General features: G+C 49.4%; 3 protein-coding genes across 8 annotated transcripts; 1 reads left to right on the top strand and 2 right to left on the bottom strand.

Moving 5' to 3' along the window:
- Positions 1–617: 617 nt before the first annotated feature.
- On the bottom strand, positions 618–2,335 carry wdr74 (WD repeat domain 74). Its single transcript, XM_037487740.2, has 2 exons — positions 1,625–2,335; positions 618–1,284 (listed from the first exon to the last, which is right to left on the bottom strand). Exons 1-2 carry the CDS (start codon positions 2,231–2,233, stop codon positions 763–765), a joined length of 1,131 nt encoding a protein of 376 aa, XP_037343637.1. The 5' UTR covers positions 2,234–2,335; the 3' UTR covers positions 618–762.
- A 798-nt stretch (positions 2,336–3,133) lies between these two features.
- LOC119227932 (protein IWS1 homolog) lies at positions 3,134–10,236 on the top strand. Of its 4 annotated transcripts, XM_062560944.1 has the most exons (17): positions 3,134–3,338; positions 4,029–4,090; positions 4,181–4,697; positions 4,789–4,860; positions 5,116–5,341; positions 5,568–5,622; positions 5,706–5,815; positions 6,056–6,206; positions 6,279–6,361; positions 6,538–6,667; positions 6,743–6,860; positions 6,933–7,044; positions 7,243–7,299; positions 7,860–7,916; positions 7,991–8,102; positions 8,219–8,359; positions 9,331–9,532. In XM_062560944.1, the coding sequence occupies exons 1-16, from the start codon at positions 3,296–3,298 to the stop codon at positions 8,342–8,344; spliced, it is 2,031 nt and encodes a 676-aa protein (XP_062416928.1). In that variant the 5' UTR covers positions 3,134–3,295; the 3' UTR covers positions 8,345–8,359; positions 9,331–9,532. The 4 variants fall into 4 exon arrangements, with proteins under 4 accessions (XP_062416928.1, XP_062416926.1, XP_062416927.1 ...); XM_062560942.1 differs by lacking the exon at positions 8,219–8,359 and having other exon boundaries at positions 9,331–10,236; XM_062560943.1 differs by having other exon boundaries at positions 8,219–10,236.
- A 375-nt stretch (positions 10,237–10,611) lies between these two features.
- On the bottom strand, positions 10,612–20,257 carry ostn (osteocrin). 3 transcript variants are annotated; one of them, XM_037488410.2, is made up of 6 exons: positions 20,041–20,257; positions 13,241–13,452; positions 13,044–13,130; positions 11,385–11,599; positions 11,074–11,202; positions 10,612–10,911 (listed from the first exon to the last, which is right to left on the bottom strand). In XM_037488410.2, the coding sequence occupies exons 2-5, from the start codon at positions 13,283–13,285 to the stop codon at positions 11,115–11,117; spliced, it is 435 nt and encodes a 144-aa protein (XP_037344307.1). In that variant the 5' UTR covers positions 13,286–13,452; positions 20,041–20,257; the 3' UTR covers positions 10,612–10,911; positions 11,074–11,114. The 3 variants fall into 3 exon arrangements, with proteins under 3 accessions (XP_037344307.1, XP_062416932.1, XP_037344394.1); XM_062560948.1 differs by lacking the exon at positions 20,041–20,257 and adding an exon at positions 13,723–13,940; XM_037488497.2 differs by lacking the exon at positions 20,041–20,257 and having other exon boundaries at positions 13,241–13,688.
- Between the last annotated feature and the right edge of the window lie 22 nt (positions 20,258–20,279).

Here is a 20,279-nt window from a genome sequence, read left to right as displayed (position 1 = left end):
GGTCACCTTATTGATAAATACAGACATTAGATATTGTTACTTTTATCTTCTAAACTTAGTGCTCAATCATTCTTAAAAGGTCCATTGGGCTGTGACCAGGGCCCCTGCACAAGTCTGCTTGCAGTACTTGGGTTGTCCTTTAGATGTCCCTCCTGGAATGAACGAATGTCCGGTGGGCGAGACGCTTTGACGCCGTCTTCTGGAGACGTGGCGTGTGACCTGGTTGAAGAGAACGGAGCAGCCAGGTCCACATGAACATCTGTGCTGGCCGAGCAGCCCCCAGCTGTTAGACGGGTCTTCATCTCCACCACGTGGTCTCTGGAGCTCCGTCTTTAGCCTGCTAGCAGCTAGCTAAACCAAGGAAGCTCACTCACACTCAGCCAAGTGTTAATTAGTGGCTGAGGTCCGTATCGGTGACCAGAACCACCGCTGCCCCACAGCGAGCGGTCTGGGCCCGTGGATGATGTCATTGTGTACGTCTGTTGGTGCTCGCCAGGGGAAAGAAGTGATGACTCGTCTTAGTCGAGGGACAAAGGACGTCAACAAACAAACAAACAAAACACTGATGTTATCTGGGTTCTTTAAGTGATTTAATAAAGATCTCAGGCTGCTGACTAAATATTACAAAATACATTTGTAGAGACAAATTAGTCTCCGATGAATAAACACACTTATTGTCCAGGGAAGACATAACTCGTCTTTCATTGTCTTTCAGTCTGACAATGGAAGTGTCCCACGCTGCGATCAGGCCTCAAACGCCTCTCAGTCCTGTCCTTTCTTTTTCTTTTTCTGCAGCTCCTCTTCCTCTGTGGTTTTCCTCTTCGTCTTCTCCTCCACGCGCTCCATGGTCTCCCACACCTCGTCATCCTCCTCCCCCTCTTCCTCCTTCACCCCCTCAGCCCCGCCCTCCCCCGCCGCCCCCCCCCCGTCCACCAGCTGGCTGCTGGCGAGCAGGATGCAGTTGAGCCTGGACTTGAGGTAGACCTTGTGCTGCAGCTTGCGGTCCTCCAGGCCGTGGATGCGGAGGAAGCGGTCGAGGCCGCAGGACGCCACCACGGGCCGCGTGGGGTGACACTGCAGCGCCCGCACCCCCCCCGTCAGGCCCTTCAGGCAGCCGCGCACCACCCCCTTCCTCAGGTCCAGCAGGGCCACGTGGCCGTGCGTGTTGCCCACCACCACGGCGTGGCCCGCGGCGGGCAGCGACATGGCGGTGAGCGGGTACTCGCCGTACTCAAACTCCAGGACGGGACGCCGCCGAGGGGAGCAGGGATCGAACACGTGGACCTGGGGGGGGGGGGGGGGGGGGGGGGGCAGAGGACAACGTTTACAAACGCACTTATAACTCATTTACAGAATACGTCCTACATTGTCCCTCTAATGTGGACATGGGTCTCATTAAGTCTCAGATTGTCCCTCTAATGTGGACATGGGTCTCATTAAGTCTCAGATTGTCCCTCTAGTGTGGACATGGGTCTCATATTGTCCCTCTAGTGTGGACATGGGTCTCATTGCATCTCACATTGTCCCTCTAGTGTGGACATGGGTCTCATTAAGTCTCAGATTGTCCCTCTAGTGTGGACATGGGTCTCATTAAAAAGCAGTCTGGTCCAGGGGACAGGCTCACCTGGTGGTACGCGGTGCACGTCACCACCTTGTCGGAGTCCGGGATGAAGGCCATGTCGCGGACCCACTGCGGCCTCCGGAGGTCCAGCCAGTCGTCCCGCAGGTTCTTGGCGGTGAACGCGGGCTTGTCGGGTTTCTGCAGGTCCCAGATCTTCAGCCCGTTCTCCTTCCCTCCGGTGGCCACGTGGTTCCGGTTCACCGGGCTCAGCCGCATCCGACTCACATGATCACCGGCCTTCATCTCGGTGGCGGGCTCGGTGCTGTCCTCGCGCCAGACCCGCAGGGCCCCGGTCTCGACGCAGGTAAGCAGCCCAGACCCGCTCAGCTTCTCCAGCCCGGTGAAGCAGCCCTCCCCGGGCTCCCCGCAGCGCCGGGTCTCGGTGAAGACCCCCTTCTGGATGCTGAAGGTCTTCACGGTTCCGTCCACGGAGCCCAGCAGCAGCTCGCTCTCATCCGGGTCCCCCCAGCACAGCGCGCGGACCTCCTGCGCGCGGCTCAGGTGGCTCGTGTTGCAGAAGTTGAAGGCCTGCTTCCGGGACACGCTGACCCCCTTCAGGATGCCGGTCTCGGATCCGAGCCACACGGAGCACAGCCGGCTGGTGTCTCCCATCGCGCCGGGTCGGAGAGGACTGGGTGCTGGTCTTCGGCGGAGCTGGGTTCTGATCCGTCAAACACGCGTGTTTTCCCCCCGCGAGATGCGTCGCAGCTCAGTGACGTCACTGTCCAGTCGGAGTCGCCAAAATAACTTTATTGACTCGGAGTCGTCTTCGTGCTGATCGCTTCACTAGTAAAACATTCAGGAGGGTATTTAATACATAAATACATGTAGAAATGTGTGACCTGTTTTATTATCAACTTTTATTTATTCATACATTTACTTATCTTCACTTTTATTTATTTACGCATTTATGTATTTATTTATACTTAAGTCATTTTTTGTCCTCCATAATTTAACACGTATAATGTAGAACGTAAGAGATATGAACCTTTTTGTTTGTCAAACTAGAAAGTTGTTTTATATTTTTACTGTTTTCATTCATTTGATGGAATCACAATTCGTTTGGTTATTGAAATAGTTGCTAATTCATAATTAACTCAATTGTTATGTCATCTTTCGCTGCAAACTAAAGACACCTCTTCAGACTAAAAACACTAACTGTAGCATTAAACTGTACTTCTAATGGCTCTTATCTAACAAGTTGTAAAGCGACTTATTTGATGAAATTGCACTTTCTTATTTCTTGTTCTTCTGAGTTTGCCTCAGTAAGCTAAATGACATGTAAGGGAATGTTTTACTTTCATTATTACATTTAGTTTGTTTTGGTTATTTTTGTTGTTTAGGAGTAAAACGTGATATGAGTAGACGGTACTATACAAGTACCTTCTACTCATAGTACTTGAGAACAGTGGATTGTACTGTGTATATTGGTGTACATCATCACATTGTGTTTGTATTGTGAATTGCTTTGTTCATAAAGTTTATTTAAAAAAACTCAGACATGCGTATATGACGGAAGTTACGCCATCTTGGATCTGCGGGCTACTGCGGCTAGCTAGCTAGCGTCCGATCTCAGAACGCATCGTTCCTCTGATGTGGTTTGGTTCTTCCCGCGTAGATATTAGACGTTGAATCCAACACAGATCTCCACCTGAACCTTTCTTCCTCTCACGAATGGATGGGGAAGATGACGACTTCCTGTCCGGAAGACACTCCGGTAAACAAAACAAACCCACTGTTGCTCGGCTTTGTTTCCTAGCTACCTAGCTCACGAGCTAACGGCTACCTCCGGACCTCCGGCGGGTCACAGTTCAACCGAGTGCGGGGAGCGCTGCTGGTTCTCCGTCACATTGAGCGTTAAAGGTGTTTAATGAAGGACGTTCTTCTCTACGGAAGAATCATCGGCTCCAGAGGGACACGAACCTGTCCGGAAGCCGCCTCTTCTCGGTTAGCACCAGGCGGCATCAGAGCCTCACGCTGATACTCGAGTGTTGGGTGGTTTTAGTCACGTCTATGTGTACTAAGAACCTTAAATGCACGCGTTACACGGAGCCGAAGAGCTGCAATCGTTCCGTCAGACGGAACCGGCCTACGGGACACGAGTCCAATCCTCGCTCTGGTTATCTATATGTTTAAGTTCTGTATCATGTTCATATCCGCGACATAAACAGCGCCTCCGTCGTTACGTCACTTCCTGTCTGATTTATGTAAACATAAAGTAGAAATAAGATAAAGAAACACTTTCATGTCAATGTTTTGGGTTCATGCCGAACTGCAAACCAGACGTAATGCTTAGCTTAGCTTGCGTTATTTACAGCATTACAACGCACGTTCCTTAATTGTTGGTCACATCTTTGTGTCTTTGAGTGGCTTCCATCACTGACTCGTGGTCCCGTGTGTTCTGCAGACGACGGAGGCGGCACTCCGGTTCAGGACGAGCACGGCGAGCAGGCCGGGCACCGGTCAGAGGTCAGAGGTCAAACGTATTACCCCGTGGAGAGCTGAGCATGACTCGTCAGTGAATTAATAAACTGCAGCGTGTTAATGTCGTCCCAACAGGACGAGGGCAGCGGCCATGACGACAGCCCCGTCGCCATGGAGACCAGCGGAGCAGCCGGCGGCTCCGAGGAGGAGCGCGCAGGAAGCGACAGCGACTCTGGGGCCGAGGCCCCCGGGGGTCACCGTGACAACGACAAGACAAGCAACTTGGAGGCGGAGCCTTCTCAACCTGCTGAAAGCGAGGAGGAGGAGGAGGGAGGGTCGTCTCCCCCGAAGCGCAGAGGGAGCAGCTCGGATGTGGAGGGGGGGGGGCACATGGCCCCCGCAGGCAGCGGCTCAGAGAACGAGGACGCCAAACCTGCGGTGTCTCCCGGCAGTGACTCTGAGGACGAGACACCAGCGAGACGCAAGGCAGTACATATAGACTCTGAGGAGGAGGAGGGAGGAGGAGGTGGGAAGTGGAAGGCTGTGATGCAGTCTGACAGTGAGGAGGAGGAGGAGGGCCGGGGGAGGAGGAAGGCTGCAGCAGGAAGTGAAGGCGAGAAGGAGCAGAAAGACGAGGACGACGAGAAGCCAGGTACTGACCCCAGATCAGCTGTAGCACCTCAGTGTCAGTAGAACCACCAGGTCATGTGACTGTGTGTGTGTGTGTGTTTGTGTGCGCGCAGTGAAGAGGAAGAAGGCTGTTCTGTCAGACAGTGAGGAGGAGGATGATGATGAAGAGCACACAGACAAACCAGGTAAAGTGTCAGCTGTTCTGCTGAGGATTCTGGGATATTTGAGACTAATCCTGTAGTTCTTCATTAGCTCTGATGTTTTGGACTTTAATGTGTTTAATGTTGAGATTCCTTTTTGTTCTGTAAAAGTTAATAAAACAAGAAAAGTCCACAAACATGAATAAAACATAATAAGCTGAGGATGCGTTGTTGTGGAGCTATTTCCTGTCCTTCTATTGTATCATTGAAGATAAAAGTGTCCCCCCCTCCCCCCCCCAGCCCCTAAGAGGACCCGGGTGGTGTCCGATGACTCTGACGGCGGCGCCCTGCCGCTCCGCCCCGACTCGGCGCTGGCAGCGAAGCTGAGGGAACTCGGCTCGGACAGCGGCAGCGATGAAGACGAGAGGATGAAGAGCGGAGGGAAGAAGGAGGAAGAGGAGAAGGGCGAGAAGGCTCTGTTCGGCAGCGACAGCGACTCTGGGGAGGAAGAGGAGGAGGAAGAGGAGTGAGTTCTGATCAATGGTCGCTGGATCCATAAACGTCATGACATCATAATCTGTTCATATTTTAGAGTAATTGCCATTTAAAATGTTCTCCCTGTTTGTCACAAATTAACTTTTGTAGTTTGCAGATGAAATATTTTGTAACGTTTCTGTTTTACTGTGAGGTTGTTTTTGTTATTTATATTATATATTATATCTGCTGTGACCTTTGACCTCTGGTGCCTCCAGGAAAATGATCGCGGACATCTTTGGGGAGTCCGGAGACGAGGAGGAGGAGTTCACGGTGAGTGGCCCCCCGGGGCCCCCTGGGGCTCTGCGTCAGCGTGCTGAGTGCAGAGGTTCAGCTTGTCCTTGGTCCTCCTGCAGGGCTTCAACCAGGAGGACCTGGAGGGAGACAAGAAGGAGGCCAAGGGGCAGCAGGAGCAGCAGCAGGAGGAGTCCGACTCGGACGACGGGGTGGACCGCAGCGGCCAAGAGTAAGGAGGGGCTTCTTTATAGGGGGGCGGAGTCAACTGTGATGTCACAGGACATTTAGCTGTGAGGTGGTGGCGTCCCACATCTTTAACAACCACGCACCTGGAATCCAGACGCCTTCAGTGTCTAATGCTTCTGTAGCTCTGAATGATGACGATGATGAAGAATAACAACGCTAGTAGGACGATGACGATGATATCCCTGTATGAAGATGAAGACATGGCCGTTCTTCCTGTTTCCAGCACCAGCTTCATGTCGGACTTTGACGTCATGCTGGCCCGGAGGAAAGCCATGAACAGCAGGAAGCGGCGGCACCGCGACGGCGGCACCTTCATCAGCGACGCGGACGACGTGGTCAGCGCCATGATCAGCAAGATGAACGAGGCCGCCGAGGTGCGCCCCGCCACAATAAAAGCCCCTGGCCCGCTGTGGCCCTGCCCGGGATAACGCCGTTTGTCTCCTCAGGAGGACCGAACTCTGAACAGCCAGAAGAAACCGGCGCTGAAGAAACTCACCCTGCTGCCGCACGTGGTCATGCACCTGAAGAAGTAAGACATGGCATGTCTTTGAAATCAGTGTCTAAAGAATTGTTTAAGAACACATTTTTTAAAACCTTGATTAACACACTGGGAGAAATACTTTGACAATCTGCATCTGTAGAGCGACTCGTTGATCAGGTTTACGTGTTGTGAGCGTAGAACCTACGGTGCCCTCTGTCCCTCAGGCAGGACCTGAAGGAGACGTTCATTGACAGCGGCGTGATGTCGGCCATCAAAGAGTGGATCAGCCCCCTCCCAGACAAGTCTCTGCCGGCCCTCCGGATCCGGGAGGAGCTGCTGAGGATCCTACAGGAAGTGAGTGCACTCGATGCCACGGGTTCTTCGCAGCTCCTCAGAGGCGGTGTCTCACCGTGTGCTTCCTCCCTTCAGCTGCCCAGCGTGAGTCAGGAGACCCTGAAGCACAGCGGGATCGGACGCTCCGTCATGTTCCTCTACAAACACCCCAAAGAGTCGCGGGCCAACAAAGACCTGGCGCTGAAACTCATCAGTGAGGATCCGTCTTGTTGTCCAGGAGCCCAGGCAGCGAGCGCCATGTCTAAGTCGTGTCTGTCGCCCTCAGACGAGTGGTCCAGACCCATCTTCGGCTTGACCTCCAACTACAAGGGGATGACCAGAGAGGAGCGCCAGCAGAGGGACCTGGACCAGCAGATGCCCCAGAAGCAGAGACTGAGGTACCGTTTGTGTTTGTCGCCCTCCGGTCTGATGGCGCCGCCCCCCCCCCCCCCCCCCCCCCCATCCCGCTTCACCTAACCTTCATGCTGGCAGCCTTCTGGGGAGGGTCATGTGGTCTCCCCCATCGACACTTGAGCTCTTCCTCCCTTCATTCGTCTTCCTCCTTCACGTTATCTCTCCCCTCCACCTCTTCCCAGTCAGCCTCCGGAGGTGGGGGGGGCGAAGGACCCCGACGTCTTCTCTCCACCAATCAGGTTGAGTCTCGAGTTGCATGTGTGCACAGCGAGTCGGGCCTGTAGACGGAGTAACTCGCGGACTCCTCCCTAACGCCTATCACCGTGACGACAGGCTCCTCCCACGTTGGGTTCAGGGTCTCTGTTTGGCTGGAGCTGGTTTCCACTTACAGCTGAATATTTATTGCTCTGCTGCTTTACGTCTCAGAGGAAATGTGTAGGTTTTACAGATTTAAATGCAAACTATTAACATGCGGCTGATAAAAGGTGTATCGTGGTAGATTAAAAGCACCAGCAGTGTGTTCTGCATAATGGTTACTTTGACTCTACTAACATGTTAAATGCACTATTAGTACCAGTACTTCTCTACTGTGGTATTAGTACTTTTATTAAAGTTAAAGTGTGTCGACTGAAGGTTGTCAAAGGAAGGTTCTGAGGGTCAAAGGTCAGAACTGCTGCGGGGTGAAGGATGCTAACGATAGCATGCTAGTTGAGGTGAAGGATGCTAACGATAGCATGCTAAGTTCAACAAACTGGACTCCGTTGCGTCCCTCTGTCTCTGACTGTGTCTGTCTCCGTAGTTCCGGGGGTCAGACGCCTCGCAGAGACCTGGAGAAGCAGCTGACTGGGGAGGAGAAGTACGTAGAGCTCACAGATTGACCTCATTGGGTTGATTGGCGCTGTTTCTAACTGAGCCCCCCCCCCCCCTCAGGGCCCTGCGGCCCGGCGACCCCGGCTTCTGTGCCCGGGCTCGGGTCCCGATGCCCTCCAACAAGGACTACGTGGTGCGGCCCAAGTGGAACGTGGAGATGGAGTCCAACAGGGTGAGTCTGTAATACTGCTGTGTGAAGGAAGGAAAGCGGTAAGTATGACGAGTGGATCCCAGTGTCAGCAGGCAGGAAGTGAGGTAATGACCTGAGCTGTGATTGGTCCTCTGTAGAGCGGCTATAAGAAAGGCCTCAGCCAGCTGGAGAAGCTCAAGCGCCGCGTCGCCGACCAGAAGAAAACGGGCCGCCCGCAGGGAGCTGTGAAGATCAGCATAGAGGGGAACAGGATGCCCCTGTAGGGGGGCGGGGGGGCAGTAAGTCCTTCTGCATGGTGTGACGACGTGTGGAGGGAGTCCTTCCCCCAGAGGGGGCGCTCACCTCTGTGTCCACCAACCAGTCTGTCTGTGGGGAACCCCGTGACCTCTGACTCTCCCCCGGTGACCTCTGGCTCCCCCGGTGACCTCTGACTCACTTGTGACCTCTGACTCCTCCCCCGCGACCTCTGGCTCCCCCGGTGACCTCTGACTCTCTCCCGTGACCTCTGACTCCTCCCCCGCGACCTCTGGCTCCCCCGGTGACCTCTGACTCTCTCCCGTGACCTCTGACTCCTCCCCCGCGACCTCTGGCTCCCCGGTGACCCCTGACTCTCCCCCGTGACCTCTGGGACGCACCGATCTAACCGCTCTTGGCCGTGTGTTCCCAGGTCTGTTGTGTGTTGTTAGGAGGAGTCTGGTGACTTCTGAAGATGAAGATGAAGAGGTTTAAATATACATATATAAACATTGATTTAAAGGAATCGATCCGATCAACAAATACATAAAACCTTTTAAACGCATTTGTACTTTTTATTACATCTTTGTTTAAAGAATATTGGTTATTAGATTAATTGAGGGTTTTGGATATCACACACACACACACACTCAGACCTGCCGGTGGGTTGAGGCTGTCTTTTGGTCTTTTGGGAGCTTGGTGAAGGATCATCTGGGCGTTTGTTTCTTCCTCCGCATGAAGAGAAGAGGGATGAAAAGATGTGATGAAACATTCTAAAGCACCAAAGGATGGAAACGAATAGTGTGTAAACATACAGGAAGCCACCTGTTGGCAGGTCACATCGTTCTGTTTGATCCTTCTAAGCGGATCAGAAGAATCTGTGACCACATGGAGATGTGTGAAGTCACGTGACTGATCTGTGACTTGGTTGTTGTTCGTGGAGGTGTTTCATCACTCTTTTGTGGAGGCGGTGTGACCTCTGACCCCGCCCTGACCCCGCTGTGTGTCGTTGCAGCACGGCCCGATGAAGAAGGGGATGACCCGCGTGGACAAACAGATGAGGAGGTTCGCCGACATCCGCCGCCTCACCAAGCCGGGCCACGCCGTCAAGATCAGTGTGGAGGGCAACCGCATGCCGCTCTGATTTTAACCCCCCTCGGACTTCCTCACGCCTTCGCTTTATTTTTTATTTTTTATGTGTTGTATCATGAAACAACCCCCCCCCCCCCTCCAGGTCCAGCTCTGTCCAATGAAGGGCCAACGTTAAATCACTTTGAATTAAAGGGACAATTCTCAAGGATTTAGTGGCATCTAGTGGTGACCCCGCCCCCTCCCTCTCTGAGCCTATTGGAGCGCTGCAGGTAACTCACAGGGTCCAAAGAGTCCAGAAGGTTTGCTTTGTCCCTCTTCGAAACATGAACAGCTGAAAGTTGTGAATATTTACATTTCTGCCAATAAATCCCACTAAATCCTCCACTGTGGTCCTTTAAGTCGCTCTGTTTGATTAGCCGTCAGCTCAATTAGCTACAAGCTAACTGGATGCACAATGTGTTATTTGTTAGCTCTACATAATCTTAGCACTAGGCCATGGCCATGTCATTAGCTGCTGTTAGCATTAGCCTACATTTACATGGAGCTAATGTTAGCAGTGGCATCAGCTTTAGCGTCACACTGAACCCTTGATGACTATTTGGTTTAGTAGCGTCAAAGAGGTCCAACTGAACCAGTGACTAAGAAATGGTCTCCTGGTTTAGACGCAAAGAGTGGATTCTTTCTTCTGACCAAAGAACCTTCAGGTGGCGATTCCGGCCCGCTTTGACCCTTCTCTGCTCCCGTAGCGTCCCTACAGGAGGACATGAACTTGTTACAAGGATCCTGTTGATCAGGTGATGCTTTTTCTAATAAAGACTCAAACACTCTGCTCTCTGAACTCTTCTTTACAGCCAAAGGTTCCAATTAAGTTCTGATCTTCACCCTCAAAGAGGAGAGTTCAGCTCTCATTTCATGTCCCAGCTAAAAGATCCGCATCAGAAACAACAACTGACCTCAGCTGCAGGAGGCTGTTTACGGGTCAAAGTTCAATTAATGGGGTTCTGAGGCTTTTGCTTTGCTTGTGAAACTCTGATGTTTCTCACAGAAGCATCAGAGAAACATCAGGCTACTCGCTGATTGACAGGTCTTTAATGGCCCATAATGCAGGGCGGGGCTAAACGCTGATTGACAGAACCAGTGACGTATGCGGCGTCTCTGTACACAGATTATTTTGAAATGAATGTATTCATATAACAAAACGGACTCACTGCAGATAAATTCATTTTTATTGATCACATTTAGAGAAGCTGGTGTAACTGGACCAAAGGGGGGGAGGAACCGGTGAGATACCTGAGACCCTCCTAGGTGTCTTTCAAAGATGCGCTTCCTCCAACGGCCACTAGGAGGCGCTCAAAGACAAACGTCACCAAGCTTCTCGTGGTTCTAACGTTGTCTCGACGCGTTGCTGTTGTCATGGAGACGTGTCTCGGCGGGACGTCCTGCCGGATCAATAAGTCCACAGAGTCGAGGGGGTCAGGGTGGGGAGGGGTGGAGCCATTGACGTCTTCAGGTGCATTCAGGTGGTAAAAAACAGTAATAAGTAATTCACGTAGTAACACAATTAATGTATTTGGGTAGTAATAACACTAATATATTATATTTATTATTATAGACTATAATTATATATATATAATGTTACATAAAAGTACAACCAAAGTCTACTTACCTGAGTACAGGTGTGGTGGGGTCTCAGGGAGGGGGCGTGGCCTACCCTCTCCTGCTCGGGAAACGACTCATTCCAATCCGGTCGATGGGAGGCGGACCGACTCGTCGCCGTGGCAACTCTGCTGCCTTACTGCAAACAAGTGAATTTAATTCATACGGATTGATTTATCGATCAAATATGATGTTTTTAAGATGTATTTTAATGACTCATGATTAGATTAGGACTTAGTTATATAGAAAATAGTTTTATTTTATCACATGCTGCGTTCTGGATCCCCTGATGAATATGAAACACCTGGCTGATTCCCCCACCTCTGCTTGGCCCCTCCCTGCTTGGTTTCCATGGCGCCCACCGAGATGCGGTCCAGCGGGGCGTTGGTCCAAGAGAAGCTCCTCCTCCTTTTGGGCTCCATCACCTCGTTGTCCGTCCCCCTCGGATCCTCCAGCTGGGGCAGCTTCCCCTTCAGCGCCCCCCCAGGAGGAGAGCGCAGACTCATCAGAGCCCAAGAGGCGGGTCGGACTACGCGCTGGAACGCAAGCACAGGCCGGGACGAGGGTATAAGGAAAGTTATTCTGTTATCTATATAGGATCCAGCAAAGTGGACAGTGACACAAGAGACAATAAGACATAAGAGGACCAGGTCCAAGCTGCATGGTTCACATAGAGGACCAGGTCTAAGCTGCATGGTTCACATGGAGGACCAGGTCTAAGCTGCATGGTTCAGATGGAGGACCAGGTCTAAACTGCATGGTTCACATGGAGGACCAGGTCTAAACTGCATGGTTCACATAGAGGACCAGGTCTAAGCTGCATGGTTCACATAGAAGACCAGGTCTAAACTGCATGGTTCACATAGAGGACCAGGTCCGAGCTGCATGGTTCACATAGAGGACCAGGTCTAAGCTGCATGGTTCAGATGGAGGACCAGGTCTAAACTGCATGGTTCACATAGAGGACCAGGTCCGAGCTGCATGGTTCACATAGAGGACCAGGTCCAAGCTGCATGGTTCACATAGAGGACCAGGTCCAAGCTGCATGGTTCACATAGAGGACCAGGTCCAAGCTGCATGGTTCACATAGAGGACCAGGTCCAAGCTGCATGGTTCACATAGAGGACCAGGTCCAAGCTGCATGGTTCACATAGAGGACCAGGTCTGACCTGAGTCTGGCTCATAGTGGATGTTGTCCAGGAGGGGGTCTCCCTATAGAAAACACTACCCAGCAGAGAAAGGATCTCCTGTGTTTTCATTGGTCGAGACTCCTCGGCGTGACTTGTCTCCGACATCACGACCCCGACAGCGAGCGCTGCCTCACGTCCTGAGTCACATGATCACGTGTCGTCCAGACTAAACAGAGCGCGCCCCGATGATGTTACATCATGTGATGTCTCCCCCCACCTTGATAGGATCTGATCTGAAACATCAAGGTTCTGACTAGAACTCCGGGGGTCTGCAGCTGGTCCCCTGCTGTTCCTGGTAGAACCCCTTAAGGTCCTGGGTTCTCCTTTAAGAAGTCTGCCTTCCAAAAAGGTTGTGTGTGTGTGTGTGTGTGTGTGTGTGTACCGTTGGGTGTGTGTGTGTGTACCGTTGGGTGTGTGTGTGTGTGTGTGTGTGTGTGTGTGTGTACCGTTGTGTGTGTGTGTGTGTGTGTGTGTACCGTTGTGTGTGTGTGTGTGTGTACCGTTGGGTGTGTGTGTGTGTGTGTGTGTGTGTGTGTGTGTGTGTGTACCGTTGGGTGTGTGTGTGTGTGTGTGTGTGTGTGTGTGTACCGTTGTGTGTGTGTGTGTGTGTGTACCGTTGTGTGTGTGTGTGTGTGTACCGTTGTGTGTGTGTGTGTGTGTGTGTGTGTGTGTGTGTGTGTGTGTGTACCGTTGGGTGTGTGTGTGTGTGTGTGTGTGTGTGTGTGTGTGTGTGTGTGTGTGTGTGTACCGTTGGGTGGGTGTGTGTGTGTGTGTGTGTGTGTGTGTGTACCGTTGGGTGGGGGGCTCCCTCTACGTTGCAGTGAAGCAACATGAAGAACATCATGAAGAGAAACAGCAAAGACCCACAGGACTGCATCTGTACACCAACAACAACAACAACAACAACAGTCACACTTCTAATATTGTGTATTGTTACTACCACAACTACACATTATACACACACACACACACACACACACGTCCTACCTTCAGTCTCTCGTGTGTCTTCTCTTCTCTTTGGAGTCTCTTCATGTTTTATAGCAGCTGCCCTGGAATCTCTCCACCAACCAGAAGCTCTCGCTCCTGTGACATCACTTCCTGTGTTTCCATGAGCTTAGTTTCCTGGTAATGAATCCTCCCTTAACTCCTACCCCTGAACCCTTATCTCCTTCCTCACTTCCTAACTCCTCTCCTCTCATCTGCAATAATCAATAATAATGTATTTTATTTATAACCCATTCCTCATCATTAGCACCACAGAGCCAGTACAACATAGTAATAAGAGTTAAGATATTAATCCCACAATGGGCAAATTCACAGGACACAAGATACAGCAGCAGTATAATGATGAAAATGACAAGAATAAAAATAATAATGAACTAGGAATTAAGTAGTAAATGAATATAAGTGCACATTCCACAGTGGTCTTCATTGTTTAAGTGAGGGGGGGGGGGATGTTGGTCTCCCACCTGCTCCACCCTGGCACACTGCTGACCTCCTTGATGAGCTTGTTGAGTCTCTTCCTGCTGCTCCAGCAGACGCCTCCATGAAGTCAAAGAAGGTCTTTAGGAGTCTGCACTCCGAAGGAGCTCCGTCTCCTCAGCAGATGGTCTGCTCTGACCCTTCTTGCAGGTGCTCATAAGATCTCGAAATCTCAACGTCCGTTCCCTGGATGTTCACTGGTACACCAAGCCCCCCCCCCCCCCCCACTCACCTCTCCTTTCCTTTCATCTCCTCCAAATAAATATGTCCCCCAAAAAGCACTAAAACAAGACGTGAGTCTGAAGGTTATTGATCTTTGGGCTGAAGCTTTGAAGCTGTCAGTGTCTCTGGTGGCTGTGAGCAGCTCCACTAGCCTTTAGCTTAGCTCAACTGCTGACGTGTGTCAGTCACCTTCAAAGCGGCTTTGGAGCGATGATCTTAATTTAAATTTGAATGAAGAATTGCAACAGGGACCAAACAGCCAACATGCCCAACCTCCTAAAACCAGGCACATCTGATCCAGGATCAGTCTTTGCGGCGCCTCCTTCTGGACCAAGAAGGGGTCCATAAATCAGGCTGTTCTCTTTATCCTTTACATTAACCATCTGACAAGGTGTGGACCCCCAACGAGTTCCACATGGAGCTTCTTCTACTTCATAAGCCGTTTCACATCGCCCTCACTTTCCTCCTAATTACGAGAGTGCCAATGAGCCGTGTGATTGGCTCGTTACCAAGGAAACAAACAACGGGCAGCAGCCGGCCAATGGGCACAGAGGACACAAGCTTTCTCCTGTACCAGCATTCTCCTGGGTTTGGGTTGGTCCAGGATCATCAGTGTCTCTGAAACTGTGCAGGGAGTTGAACCTTCAACAAGTAAAGGAACATCTGGGAGTTTGAGATGCTCTGATGTGTCTTTGTGGATTTCATGACACGCTTAGATATCTTTATGTAAGGTCACCTACTACTTTCTACAGAGAAAACACCTGCAGCTCCACCTTCAACCAGCGAGAGGCAGTACAGCAGCATTAAGAGAGATGCTCCCTCAGAGCAGCAGCCTGCTGCCCCACCCACAATCCATCATGGTTCTACATATAAGGTATTAGTACCACACGCTTCCAAGGATTGTACATGAAGATAAAGAAGGAAAGAAAGAGAGGAAGAAATAGAGAAATAATAATGATAAGTATAATGTATAATGTAATGTAATGTAATAAGTAGGAGAAGAAACAAACATCCCAGAATGTCTTTAAGAGCCCCTTGAAACGTCATTAAAACCACGAGGACCCTCAGAAACACCTGAACCCTCAAAATACCCTCAAACCGGAAACGCTTCAACATCTCATGTGTTGTGCACAAGAATTCATGTTGGTTCTACTTCTGTGTAGTGACCAGCAGGGGGCGACTCCTCTGCTCCCATAGACGTCTATGAGGAAATGACTCTACTTCTGTGTAGTGACCAGCAGGGGGCGACTCCTCTGGTCCCATAGACGTCTATGAGGAAATGACTCTACTTCTGTGTAGTGACCAGCAGGGGGCGACTCCTCTGCTCCCATAGACGTCTATGAGGAAATGACTCTACTTCTGTGTAGTGACCAGCAGGGGGCGACTCCTCTGCTCCCATAGACGTCTATGAGGAAATGACTCTACTTCTGTGTAGTGACCAGCAGGGGGCGACTCCTCTGCTCCCATAGACGTCTATGAGGAAATGACTCTACTTCTGTGTAGTGACCAGCAGGGGGCGACTCCTCTGCTCCCATAGACGTCTATGAAGAAATGACTCTACTTCTGTGTAGTGACCAGCAGGGGGCGACTCCTCTGCTCCCATAGACGTCTATGAGGAAATGACTCTACTTCTGTGTAATGACCAGCAGGGGGCGACTCCTCTGCTCCCATAGACGTCTATGAGGAAATGACTCTACTTCTGTGTAGTGACCAGCAGGGGGCGACTCCTCTGCTCCCATAGACGTCTATGAGGAAATGACTCTACTTCTGTGTAGTGACCAGCAGGGGGAGACTCCTCTGCTCCCATAGACGTCTATGAGGAAATGACTCTACTTCTCTCTTGATTTATTCCCTCAGTAAACATTGTAAACATGAGTTTATGGTCTCAGTCTCTAGTTTCAAGTCTTCTTCAATGCAGCATGATGTTCATTTAGTGAATGATGGTCCATTTAGAGTCAAACAGACCATGAAGAGGGGGAGGCTTTAGGGCGGGGCTTCACGCTGATTGAGTTCGTTCTCTTTAGTCCAATTATGTAACTTGACACTTCAAAAATAAAACTTTGCAATGGCTGTAACACAAGGTGAAGACCACTTCATAATGTCCACAATGTGACGTCACCAGGGTACTTGACCACATATCCACATGTCCTGCAGGGGGCGCTAGTTCCATGCTGCTCTGCTGCTTCGGGGACAGGAGTCATGATTTCACACTGACTCCTTAAAACGTCTTTTTGCTCTAATGTGGAAGTAATGAAAGGTCCTGGATCAGATTGTTTTTCTGGATTGTTGGGATTGGAGCAGATTAGTTTGTGGAGTGGAGAGAACCAGCAGCCCTGCTGCACTCAGTGCCTTGCTCAAAGGCAGATATGTGAGAAGCAGGTTTATGAAATATCAAAAAGAGAGATGAAATGAGCATAAACTGACAACTGAATAAAAGAATAAAAAACCTCCACAAAGACACACTGAACCAACAATAAGTCATTAAACAATCACAAAAGACACGGCCTGTGGACGACAAAATGCAGTGAACATAAACCAGTGTCACATCGGCCCTCTGGGTACCGTGGCAACAGATGTACAGAATGACATTATAAAGTCTCATTAAAGCCGCTCAAAAGTTAAAAAAAGGATATGATGTCACTAATTAATACTTAATGACCCCTATTCCCCATCAAACTAAGTCAGTTACTCTTTAAAACTATGATAATAATAATAATGTTAATAATAATAACTATGAATTACTAAGTTTCATCTGTGATTCTGATTGAGACTCGTGTTTCAGGGACTAATTTCAGCGGCGGATGAATCCACTCGTTTGTTTGAGTGATTGAGTCACAACATAGAGCTCGATGAGGAAGATGAAGATGAAGAAACATCATGGAGGTTGATGAAGATTAATGGATCAGGACTTCAGTGTTATGTGTGTGTGTGTATGTTTGTGTGTGTGTGTATGTGTGTGTGTGTGTATGTGCACACACACACACACACACACACACACACCAGCTATAACGACGAGTCAGCATACAGAGGAGGTGCAGCGGCTCACTGACTGGTGTGGAGCCAACAACTAGTCCAAGCCTCTACTTCTTTGAAGCCCCCTCCCCTCACTACTGTGTGTGTGTGTGCGTGTGTGTGTGTGTGTCTGTGTGTGTGTGTGTGTGCGTGTGTCTGTGTGTGTGTGTGTGTGTCTGCTTGCTGTTGTCGTCCAACAAATTTGTCCCTCTGTCCGTCCCCTTGTCATTAGAGTCCCAGCAGGGATCATCTAACATCTGTCTGACTCAGACCACCAGGCAGCCCACCTGTAGCACCCCCCCCCCCCCCCCCCCGTTCATTTCCTTTCTATCCACTGCTGCATTAAATTCCATTTTCTGCATCTCAAGTCAACACTAAGCATATTATTCTGTTGCATTTATTCTTCATGAGATGCGTCTTCTATCAGATTTATATTGAATGTTTGCTCCTCACATAAATAGATCAGTAACGAGGTTCAGAATGGCGTCTTAAAACAGACCCGTGGTGCCACGCTCTGCTGGGAGTGCCTGGCCCGAAGGCCCCTCGGCAGAGACTAATCTCTCTAAATGAAGCCAGCTGGAGGGTCCACGGCTCCGTAATCCTCGGACCTGTTAACTCGCTGCTTTAATTGGGCCAGTTCTGAGCTCAGTGGGTTACCTGGCAACCGCAGAGACACATCAAAGAGGACCTGAGGGGACCACGCGTCCACCATCACTCCCACATACACCCCCTGCCAGACGCACACACACACACACACACACACCCTCTCTGAAGCCTCTAACCTGAAGCTTCCTGCATCTGTCATAGAAGAACATCTGTCCTGGTGTTGGACGGCTTGTGGTGCAGATGTCTGTCTTAATGCTCGGCTCTTATTCATTTCATTTGGGAGGCTGAGCCACCAGCTGTGTTCACTGAGCATTAGCTAGTGTTAGCATGCTAAAACGCTACGCTAACATGGCTAACATGGCTAACATGGCTAACATGGTAATGGATCTAGTGAACATCAGCAGGTTAGCGTTGTGGTTCTGGAGGGGCTGAGATGATGCGTCAGTATGAGGCCTGTAGACCGGACCTCAAACACAGAGCAGCCGGCTCATTACCCCCCCACGGCTCCACTTAACCAGCCACAAAGGCTGATGGGGAGACTCTGGTTTAGCGGCCGGGGGGGGGGACAGATTTGAGCTCAGCGGGAGGGGAAGAAACGTCTGGCTTGTTAGAGTGACCTTTGACCTCAGGGCATCGGATACGATGACGGATGTCACAGAGCTTCACCCTCAGACGCTGCGTTTGCTTTAAGGGAGTAGTGTGCATTACAAAGACTGCTTTTACCTTTCCTCCTCTCCTCTCCTTGCCTCCTCTCCTCCTCTCTGTTAATGTGTCACCTTGTTGTTATGTTTGTGAATTATGTTCCTAATAATCGCTTCAGTGTAACCGACCCTCCATCAGATTATACAGTATTCATAGTACTACCTATTATATAGTACTGTTATATAGTACCACCTATTATATAGTACTAAATGTTATATGTTACTACCTATTATACAGTACTAACTCTTATGAAGCACTACCTTTTATACAGTACTAACTCTTATGAAGTACTACCTATTATACAGTACTAACTCTTATGAAGTACTACCTATTATACAGTACTAACTCTTATGAAGCACTACCTATTATACAGTACTAACTCTTATGAAGTACTACCTATTATACAGTACTAACTCTTATGAAGCACTACCTATTATACAGTACTAACTCTTATGAAGTACTACCTATTATACAGTACTAACTCTTATGAAGTACTACCTATTATACAGTACTAACTCTTATGAAGCACTACCTATTATACAGTACTAACTCTTATGAAGCACTACCTATTATACAGTACTAACTCTTATGAAGTACTACCTATTATACAGTACTAACTCTTATGAAGCACTACCTATTGTATAGTACTAACTCTTATGAAGTACTACCTATTATACAGTACTAACTCTTATGAAGCACTACCTATTGTATAGTACTAACTCTTATGAAGCACTACCTATTGTATAGTACTAACTCTTATGAAGTACTACCTATTGTATAGTACTAACTCTTATGAAGCACTACCTATTGTATAGTACTAACTCTTATGAAGTACTACCTATTGTATAGTACTAACTCTTATGAAGCACTACCTATTGTATAGTACTAACTCTTATGAAGTACTACCTATTGTATAGTACTAACTCTTATGAAGTACTACCTATTGTATAGTACTAACTCTTATGAAGCACTACCTATTGTATAGTACTAACTCTTCTGAAGTACTACCTATTGTATAGTACTAACTCTTATGAAGCACTACCTATTGTATAGTACTAACTCTTATGAAGTACTACCTATTGTATAGTACTAACTCTTATGAAGCACTACCTATTATACAGTACTAACTCTTATGAAGTACTACCTATTGTATAGTACTAACTCTTATGAAGTACTACCTGTTGTATAGTACTAACTCTTATGAAGTACTACCTATTATACAGTACTAACTGTAACTAACCTCTCGTCGTAACAACTGAAGCTGCTCCAACCGTAAGGTGCAAAAAAAAAAAAAAAAAACTCCCAAAAACTCAAAGGAAAAATCTCTTGAAACGAGGCTGAACTGTGACGAGCTGTGTCTGGCTCCTGGTCACGTGACGGGTGGGCCGACGTAGGACGACACAGTGGCACGAGACAAAGGGAGACGCAGACTATATGAACACATGAGGGAGGAGGTGGACACAATCAGACCGGTGACATGAAAGGGACCTGAAACGAGAGGAGACTTCATTTCCAAAGTAAAACAGGAAGTACGACAACAAACAACAACAAAAACAGTTTTACATACATTGTACAAGAAAAAACTACATTTTACTCAATAGTACTTCACCATACTGAACAATACTTCACAGTCCTTCACTGTACTTCACACTACAACACTGTTCATTGTATTAAATAGTAGTACACAGAACTACACGGTATTATTACCTGTCTAATTGTTTCCTATAAACAAAGTACTTAATGTATTATGGTGGCCCTTCTACCTGAAGGATGACGTCACAGCCGTCGAATTTTGCTCAAACTGAGAACGCAGCGGGGACGCGCCCACACGCGCAGACGTACGCGCACGCACCGTCTGCTTGCCTGCACGTGACCCTCCTCAGTCCGCGCGGAGGAGTCCTCCTCTGAGCACCGGGACCGGGTCTTCACCTCCTCACTGCTCCTGCCGCTGCCTCCTCCGAGTCGGCGCGCATTCACGCGCACTCACGCGCATTCACGCGCA

The sequence above is a fragment of the Pungitius pungitius genome, chromosome 3 (genome assembly GCF_949316345.1).
Source record: "Pungitius pungitius chromosome 3, fPunPun2.1, whole genome shotgun sequence".
NCBI lineage: Eukaryota > Metazoa > Chordata > Actinopteri > Perciformes > Gasterosteidae > Pungitius > Pungitius pungitius.
This window is presented reverse-complemented; position numbering and strand designations above follow the sequence as displayed.